The following is a 10,130-nucleotide window of genomic DNA, read 5'->3' on the forward strand; positions in this document are numbered from 1 at the left end:
AGCCCTCTGAGTGACCCTCCTGTGATCAATCACACTTCCCTTTCTGCAAATGTTCGTCAAAGCTGAGCCGGAGTGCCTGGGTCCCCGATGCCACGGAATAAGTGCATGAGAGTGAGCCGGTTAGCTTCCATCACCTCGCCGGGTTACAAGAAGTCGACAAATTCTTATTTTAGGCACGTCAGGTGAAAACATCAGGTGTGAGGGTCTGGTGCGGATACAGGTGGTGTCTGCGGAGCACCTTGCACCTGCCGCCTGTCCTCACTCACCCATCGGGGGGCAGATTCCCAGGATGCCGGAGGGCAGCTGCTGACAGGCACTACTTTGGACAGTCCCCTTCGCTTATATCTGCCTCCCCTGCAAGGGGGCCTCCTGGGGTCAGCTGCTAAGGGCATGCAAAGATGTCAGTGGGGGTGGCGGAGGTCAAGGAGTTGGCGGGGTGGGTTGCATGCCTTCAGCAGGAGGTGAGCTTCCCGGTTTTTACGATTATACTCCCCGATAATCACTTTCACGATCCAAAGGCAGCTCGGGGCTCATGCTCGGGAGGTCTCCGGCGATCACGTTACGTCCGCTGTGTGTGAGCGCCCTCCACAACCCCCGACCGCGACCTCTCCACCCGCCGCTGCCGGCCCTCTCTACTCCACCTGCCATCCGCAAACCTGCTGTTAGCAGATGTAGTGAAAAGCACCTAAAAAGCTCTGTTAAAATGCTCTTTTTCTTTGTATCACTAGGTAATTATTTTCTGCAAAAAAGCATTTTAGTTCACTTTCACATTGAAATTCCACCCTTCTCCAGTGAAGCACCGACGGTTGTTTTAGCCAAGTAACAAGTTTAGTGAATACATACTAGATTTAGTTGCTACCCAGCCAACGACGGTTTATTTTGGAACGGACTCCATTTAAAACTTGAAGGTAGACCTGCAGGTTTTTATGTACTGGGTAGTATATAAAACGAAATAAGCCCCGTTCCCACATCCTGTTTCATGACGAAGCGGCTCTAACTACATTAGAAAATTACCTTCCAAAGCCATTTCTCAGCACCATCAGGAATATGTCATCTGCTGCTTGGCATTTCCCAACGTCGAAACAGGCTGCACAGATCGAGGGATCAATTAGGGGAAAGTTTGTTTTAAAAATCTCAACTGTGTCTTGGAGAAAAAGTAAAGCCAATGGCTCCCTGCAAAGCCTCATTGAACGGCCCATGGACACATATTTAAGGGTTTCCACACTTCATATTCATATTTTTGGCTGATGTGGTTTTAGAACTCCAAACAGGCAAGTGAGGTATTTATCGAGTTGGTATACAATGTGGCGGAAACTATTTTGAACTCCAGCGCTGCATTTAAAACTCCGTGGAACATGTCATTCCTGTATTCCAGGCCGGGTTACATCCAGAAGCACATCAATGTGGACACATAGTATATGCGTGGTTAAATCTGCCCTCTCGTTCCAGCTGCTGTGTGGTTTTTGTCATGACAACCCGGTGCAATAAACAATGTGTGAACGCGTGTTACTTGTTTTGTGTGTCGTAGCCTACAGGTCACAGTTATACAGTAGGAACAGAGGCTTTAGAGGTCTATATGCTGCTCTGGAGCGACTTCACTGTCCCAGAAGACAGAAGCCCTCAGTCATTTCTTCACTCCTAACGTCGAGCCTCTCCCATTTTGGAGTTGCGTCATGCTTTCCACCGGTCCGCCAAACCTCTCCACACTCAGAATGACGAGTGAAATGTCATGGCGGCAGCGAACAAGGCCAGAGTTTCAAACCGTGCCACCCAATTCATTGACACACAACACAGCCAACGTATGCGAAACTTGGATGTCAGCCTCATTTCAAACGCTGGGAATTCAGCAGCTTTTTTTCACCGTCAGCACTCGACAAATGTGTCTTTATTTTCTTTTTTCTGATCTTTTTCTTTATGGAGTTGTTTCAACAAACCCGACCGGGTAGCCTGATGTAGGAGAAAATGCTAATCACTAATGAAGAAGACAAAAATATGGCATTTATGGAATTTAAACACAGATGGAGTCCTTAATGTTATTCCACACATTTACATCTGGATTTGTATTTGTGTTTCATTCTGTCCCGCCACACAGACCGATGTACGGCACAGAAACACAGATCCGATCGCTTTCGAACACAAATCCCCGCGGGTCACTGCTTTTATGATCGAGAGTCATTTTTTATGACCATTACAGAACGTCCTTTCAAATAAAGCCAGTTTTACGGAGAGGGAAACCCCTAATTTAATGTGATTTTTCTGCTTTTATGGCTCACAATACTCTCTCTGTTTGCTTTGTCATGGCTTTTAACATTTTAGGAGGAGCTGAAATGGATACACGAACTCTGATCAACTTCACACAAAAGACTTTCTGACACAGCTGACATACTTCTTTTTATTTCATGGCTTTTTATTTATTTTCCTAAAGTTGCGCTCTTTATAAGGCCCGTCAAAGCTGAGCCGCACTATCAGCCTGGTTGTGTTGAATGCGTATTCCGACACTGAAGGCCGCTGTGTTTGTTTGCATCCAGATGAATGTGTGTGTGGCGGAGTTGGTGGCCCTCGTGTTTAACGGGTCACGCATGTTTTTATGAAGGATAATTAACCCATTAAGGGATCTGGTGAAGGCTAATCCAACCGGGTCTGCAGACTTCAAACACAAACCGCGGCTGGGTCTAGACAGGTGAAAGCCGGGCGTTCGGTAACCCAAGTAGACCAAAAACACAATACGGACTACTCTGTTGCATGGACCTCTGCTTTAGTTCAGTGTTTGTGCTTGACCTCCTTGTTCGCGCCGAGTGTCCATTTCCACAACAAAAGCCTAACAGGTTGTATGTGATTATACGGATACACCGCTGAGAAATGTGCAGTGAAATGTAACACTGACTGACGGGCCGATCGGGGTGTTGGTTTCCTGTTTGACAAAAGGCCCGAATTTAGTGAAAGTCTCCGGACGAAAAGCGGCATTTTATTCAGGGAGCTAAAATTATGTTTTTAGTTGAAACTACAACAAAAAACGAAAGAGTAAAAAATAAATAAAAATAGTTGTTACCAAGATTTGAATAAATGCAGATGCTGAAACAGCATTTCACCCAACGATTTGGAGTCTTGGGACACATAAAAGTGGAGAGAAAGCTACCACTGTTTCATGCTCGGACAACCGTGCTGTCAAAACGGGAAATTTGATCCTCCTCGATAAATCACAGATTTTTGTGCATCATACTTTTTGGGTGAGCGACTGACTTTTTAGGGCAGTTGATGGAAAGTCCCGAAACAAGCCAGACAAGTATAATTCTGAGAAAGCTAGGAAGAAAGAAAAAAGGAGGCGGGAGATGTTGCCGCGCCACATAGAGAGCTTAGAGGTGTTACAGTACAGTGCACATTCCCAGAGGGACACGGAGACCGGCGATTCAGTGGGGACACATATCGGCCCTGACAATAAACAAAGAGTCTCCTGAGACGGAAGCTGCTGTGTTGAAAGTATTCACTGCCGCTAATGAAAGGAATCGCATAATTAAAGCAAATTGGACACGGTGATTAGTCTTGTTTGGCACAAACACCAAGAGATTATTTTATTTGAAATGACACTAGTATTTTTAAGTTTTCAGCATGTACTGGAAGCACTGAGCTGCATCTTAACATCTGAGAGTTGTTTTCGTCAGCTTAATAGTCACCTGTCAGATGAGTTTTAAATATTCGTGGCAGCCCACGCAAATCCTAAAAGCGCCGGTACAGTAACCGTGGCTCCGAGGGCCCCCGAGATTGTGCCGCTTCTTGACGAGGGGCCGGGGAAAAGTTTCGCCAATGCGATCGAACCGATTTCCTGGTTTTGACAAGCACCTTTTTGGGGCGCACAACAAACACCCCGACACGACCTCAGGCCAACAACTTCAAATGAAAGCGACTCAATCAAAAGCTTCCGCGAAGGCCATCAACAGGAAGACTCTCAGACGCTGTCGAGGAGAGCCGACAAGATGGACTCCTGCACAGCGGGTCACGCTGCTGTAACAGTTATTTATTCCTCTTTTCAATTCAAGGGCCCTTCTGTTTTAAACGGGGACAGCATTAAGGGGGGAACCGGCACTAAGGTCCGTCCTTGGAGGCACGGTCCAAATTCCAGAGAATCTTGGCAACTCCTCGGGATAGATGGGACCCTCATGGATATAAAACCCCACAATGGATGAATAGGTAAACAGAAGGGTGTGAAAGAGTGATGGCGAAAAGAGAATGTTCACTCTCAGAGAGGCACAAAGAGGGAGGTGTGTGAGTGGGAGATGGGAGAGAGCCAGAGCGTTTGGGGGAGAAGAGGGGGTGAGCTAGGAGGCTCTTGGGGGCGAAGAGGAGGAAGAGTTGTCAGTGAGGGAGAGTAAAAGTTTTGTCTCCAGGCTTTTAGAGGGTGCTCTGTTTGGTGTTAACTCAATCAAAAGGTGAATTATACCTCCTGAGACACTCAGGTAACCTTCCATTATGGCCCTAATCCCTCTTAATAACAGAGCTGCGATGTCGGCAATGCCCCATTAGACAGGGAACCACTGAGAGGGAGAAGCCATTATTCCCCACAGGCCTGTGGAAATGTGAACACACAACGCTCACTCACACACACTCGCAGTGACAGATTAAATCAATCACACATTGGACTTGAGAGAAGGTAAACGCGGCGTACTCCTCCATGCGGAGACTGAGACACGGGAGGAGAGTGAATGAGTGTTTATGTGGGAGCAGAGTTTCTCGAAATTTGCAAAAAGCTAATTAGGACTGAAACTGACTCATTAGAGTAGGGTCGACACTTTTGACCTTCAAAATGTTTGTTTTTAACCACGCAATATACAAAGTTTGATGCACTAAATAAATCTACTTTTGAGCCAGTGAAACATTGTCAAACTTTTGTCCTGTTGCAATTTATCTGCAGTAAAATATTCTTTTTCCAACTTTTGTTCATTCATTTTGCACTTTTTTAACGGTCGGCACATCAGCAAAATCTGTTTTACCATTTAGATTAGGAGCTCCTGTAAGAGTTTAGCTTACTTGCATATGGAAATAGACATAAACAATAATAAAAAATGTAATTATTAATTTGTAACAAGTCCGATTGAGGTCTGATTTTAAACGAAACACATGGGTTAAAGAAAATGCAAAACATTTAAGAAAAACTTCTGAAAAGGTTATGGAGAAAGTGAAAATGTCTGTCTTATCACAGTGTTAATAACAAATAAAGTTGAATTTAAAGTGTTAAAACTGAGCAGAGACATCTTTGAACTTTCACAAGTTAAGTAAGGCATTACTGTTTCAACAGAGAAAAAGTAAATTACAACTTATTTATGTTGTTAAATACTTAATATTCGTTCTTGTCTTATCTCCAGTCTAATCAAGATAAACCGTGACTCCACTGTGGCGATGACCAAAGCCACTTGAAGGCAGTCAACCCTAAAATGTGCAACAAAATGAGCAGCCTGATAACATCTAAGCAGGCTTAATGCGGCGTAATAAATCAACAGGCTTCATCCAGCTACACAAGTTAAATAAAGCGTTATGGGTTGTGCAGACTAATCTTTATCAGTGATGAAGTAGGCAAAATAAAAAAGTTAGATAAACACAATCTATCATTATGGCAATTTAATGACGAGTAAAAATATACAGAAGTTCAGCCTATGATAAGAGACATTAATTATTGAGTGTATTCATTAATTTCCGTGTATTCATTAATTTCCGTTAAATATGTATTTGTTTAAAAAAGTGTTTAACTTCTGAGTTTTTGGCCCATGAATAACCAAATTATTTGAATATTCACCTGTACCACTCCAGTCCGTTGTCGTAGTTGCGGTCGAAGAAGTGCGGCTCCGCGCCAACGGCTCTGATGTCCGGGTGAACCCGGAGGAACTCCAGCAGAGCCCGGGTCCCTCCTTTCTTCACCCCGATGATGAGAGCCTGCGGTAGCTTTTTGCTCCCCTCCCCGAGCGGACTGAGTTTACCTGCGAACCTGGGCGACACTTTCCTTGAGGCAACTAAATCCGGAGGCGGTAAGATGAAAGACTCCTCGGGCGGCTCCGAAACCTGCCGCGCGCGCTCATCCGCGAGGACCCGCGAGGAGCGCCTGGCGGACCCGTAGCCCGTCGGCTCCGACCCGGCGGTCCACTCGTACGCCAGTCGTTTAGTCCTCAGCGACCTCGAGTCCTCGAAGAGCCGCGCAGCCCGGCTGGAGGACGCCCTGACCGGCGAGGTGCTGCAGCGGTCGGTGAGGCAGTGCAGGAGGAAGAGAGAGGTGAGCAGGGAGCACAGCATGACCGCCGCTTTCCTGAAGATGCCTCGGGTCGGGGGGTCCAGTTTACTGATGCGGCTAAAAGCCATACCGGTCCCTGGGTGGTCGGTGCAGGAGCCACAGCCATGCTAGGCACACATTACTCAGTCTTTTTGCCATGAAGAAATCGAGGAGTCTTCATCCACAGTGTGCTGCGGATAACACCTCTGTCTCCTCCACACACAAAAAAAAGATACCTGCTGCGCACAGGTGAGAAAGAAAAACACCCAAACTGACCGGAAACCAAATAACAGCACACACCGATTTATGCGCTCAGGTGTTGCACTCTCTTCTCTCCTCGCTGTGTGCAGGATGCCACCGCGAGCCCTGATGTGTCCACTCGCACGTGTATAGAGTTGTAAACTTGTCTCGCATGTCAGGATGCTTGACAGGCATCTTTCTGACCAATGAGGTGAAGACAGAAGGGGACAAGGAGCCAATGATGCTCCAGCTGGGCGGGGACACTGATGCTCCGAACATCTCATGCAAATTAGAGGGAAAATTCATGCACAAAATAAAGTTGTGAAGTGCTGCATGGACACAAAGTAAAACACACACTACAATAGTTATAAAGAGACATGACACAAACACGTTTGCAAACATGCAAAATTAGACACATATACATATTTCAGTACATTTATTTTATTTATCTAATTTATATCGTAATCCCCTCGACATCAACATCTCTTTTTTTAATCCAGACATTTTCACAAGATTGAACATATACAGTATAAGCATACAAACACACTGAAATTACACACAAAACAATACAAAAATACGTACTTCAGAGATGCATGTGTCGAGATGCAAAAATTATTCCTAAAATGTTCAAAACACTCGGGCGACCATTTCCCCAAATGCAGCTGAAGTCAGGCCACCAAAGAAGATGTCCTCCACCACGAACCCTTGTTTTTTATGACACGCAGAGGAACAAAACAAGTGAAATAATGATAACGGGGCACATTATTTCTTTACAAGTGAACAAGAACAGAACCAAATGTTTCACATCTGCTCCTGTCTTTTGGGGAATTAGCATGAGAATGTGCAAGCAGTGCTTCAATGCTGCACAGCTCACTGCTCGAGAAAGAAGATGGAGACCTCAACACTGGGCCGCATTGCCGGTGCCAGATGTCCCCCCATGTTGTCGAAACAATACAAGGGGGGTGTCCCGCATTTAACAAATCACACCCCGTGTCTTTTCTCTGTCTCGCTGACACTGGAGAGATGCTCGACCCCCTAAAAACCGACTGCGATGACACAGCCAGCATTCCCTCACAGAGGTCAAAATGGCTTCACACGCCTTCCTATCGGAGACAAACGCTGGTAAAATAATGATGTTTAAAGATGTCACGCTCTCTTTTCATTTCATGACAAATCAAATGCAGAAAGTGCCACCAAATGCTAGCCCGCTTTATTCATTTATTTATGTATTTAAACAGTTATGAAAGCTACAATAATAGAGTGTCCTAACCTCTGGGTCTGGACCCCCTACAGGGGTCACCAGATATATCCGACGGGTCAGACATGATTAACGTGAAAGGTCAGAAACCAAAATACATTTCTTTCACACATAATAGAGTTTATTTCTTTCAGACTTCTCCGGTCATCCCTTTTTTTAAAATAGTGGAATAGTTTTACCAAATGGTCGAAGAAATACTTGCATGCTTTTAATACTGCGTTATACAAATATGCAGTTACCAGTAAAAGTCCTGCATTCAAAATCCCACGAATGAAAGCATCAAACTTCTTATAATGAAGAATGGAAACTTTCCGATTGTTATTTTTATTATATATTTACACAATGTGATTGTTTTCTTAATGCATCATGGTACAGAAAGTGTTCAGATCCTTTCCTTTAGTAAAGAAACACTGCAATATGAAACTACTGCTTAAACATGTCACTTAAGTAAAAGTACACAAGTATTATTAACGAGTAATGTACTTTTAAAAAAGTTCTCGTAATGCAGGAAAATAGCCCCTGTGTTACTGGGTGATTATTATTATTGATGCATTAATGTGTAAGCAGAATTTAAATGTTCGAGGTGGAGCTGCTTTTTACAGTAATTCATATTCTGTTTTCATTAGTTTAAGCAATCTTTAAGCGTCATATGTGTCATATTTCATAAAAAGATAATCTGCTTTAAAGGTTAAGACAATTACTACAAAGTAACTATAGTTGTAAATGAAATATAGTGGAATTAAAAGTATATTTGAGGACCTTAAAACTTACTTCCTAAAGCACAGTACTTGAGTAAATGTATTTAGTTACTTTTGACCACTGATTGCTCCGCTTGAGGCCTCTCAAAATGATTTTTGATGAAGCATGTCTGAGACGACACATTACATTTGTGACCAAAGACGCTGATGAAGTACATTGATTCGTCTAATAGCTCTGCTGTCACCAGCACCTCTTTGAGCAACTTACCCACTCTCAGCCGGGTTAAATGTTTGTGCAGCGACACATACTTCCTAAGCAAAAAAAAAAAGAAAACAGCATTTAGTGTGTAATTACACACCCAGACCTTTGTGCCTTTAGAAAAATGTGCAAGCAGTCTAGAAGGCATGTAAAAACGTAATTCCGCTTTCATCTTCGCCATTTATCCAAATTGCAGCACTATGGTTACACTGACGCAGCCTTTGGGGAATCTTGGATGCAGAGTTTGGGTTTTAAGTTTAAAGGGAGCACAAACACAAACTGTTTATTATCCTTTTGAATGTAATCGTGAGTTTGCTTTGAATATTGAATACATTCTCAGGGCACGCCATGGGAAAGCAAACACGTTGCCAAGGCGAAACCGAATATAGGGAACAGCCGAATTGTCTGCAAGTGATTGTTGTTTCGTGGAAATGTAAAAAACATACCTCGACTTGTGCATTCGTTCTCTCTAATGCAACATCACCAGTGAGAATAAAGTCATGCAGGAACTGTTTCCATTGCTGAGCCGGCCAAGTAGTTAGACTGCGTGTCTCAGCCATGCACATCATTTCTAGACAGGTTTATGAACTGAGGTTTGGGAGCTGTCAGTTTGGAGGAGACATCTTTACTGCCAATGTAATGGCTTTATGTTTCTCGACCTGAAATCCGTGGCGATAAAATATTTTTATTTTCGGTACAATATTCATCTTTGGCTTTTGGGACAACCAGCCTGCTAAGAATTTATGCTGGATTTTGAAATATTGTCCCAAAAAAAAAGAAAAAATAGGGACAATGCTCCATGTGGCAAACACGGTTAGAAACAGATGCCGCTAATAAAAATGAGATTTACACATGGAAATTGTCCGGGTATAATTTACGACATGTTCCGTGCCTGAACTAAGATCAGCGTCACAAATTTCCACACAAGCCGGGCAGCTCCTTGGCTCCAGACGTTCATCTCCTAAAACCATCTCACTTTGAGTCAAATTGAAATGGCGTTGCCCACTTCAGAGCTCAATTAGGTGTGTTAGTAAGAACTTAAGAAAACTAAAAACATACAGTACAATACCTCCCAGATGGCTGTAAAATATCATAAAACAAAATACATTTAGATGCAACTGTTGAATAGAAAAGATAAAAAAAACGTTCTTGGCACACAACCTGTTCATGATATTAGAGAATACATGCACATTTGAAACACTGTCCTTGCACATATGTGTGCGTGAGCGATGACTCAATGTTTTACTGAAACTGTGTTGTTTTTTTTAACTGCGAGCGGAAATGTACTCGTTCTATATACACAGCTGTTGGCCATTCATCGAGGTTGGGTTCTTCTGCCTCATTGGCAGGCCGTGCGCAGTACAGGAAGGGTCTCTGTTGAGCCCGGAAACCCAAATAAATGGTGCTCTTAATCAGATTAAT

At 43.7% G+C, this 10,130-nt stretch overlaps 1 protein-coding gene across 1 annotated transcript in view; it reads right to left on the bottom strand.

Moving 5' to 3' along the window:
• Nucleotides 1-6,375, bottom strand: part of LOC306795238 (heparan sulfate glucosamine 3-O-sulfotransferase 3A1-like) — a gene marked incomplete at its 3' end in the record, with an annotated part of 32,058 nt that extends 25,683 nt beyond the window's left edge. The window contains exon 1 of the mRNA XM_079293681.1: nucleotides 5,786-6,375. Coding sequence (XP_079149807.1) covers nucleotides 5,786-6,342 — 557 coding nt within the window. The 5' untranslated portion in view covers nucleotides 6,343-6,375. The remainder of the gene's footprint in view (nucleotides 1-5,785) is intronic.
• Nucleotides 6,376-10,130: the final 3,755 nt, after the last annotated feature.

Source organism: Melanostigma gelatinosum (genome assembly GCF_949748355.1).
Source record: "Melanostigma gelatinosum genome assembly, chromosome: 21".
Classification (NCBI taxonomy): domain Eukaryota; kingdom Metazoa; phylum Chordata; class Actinopteri; order Perciformes; family Zoarcidae; genus Melanostigma; species Melanostigma gelatinosum.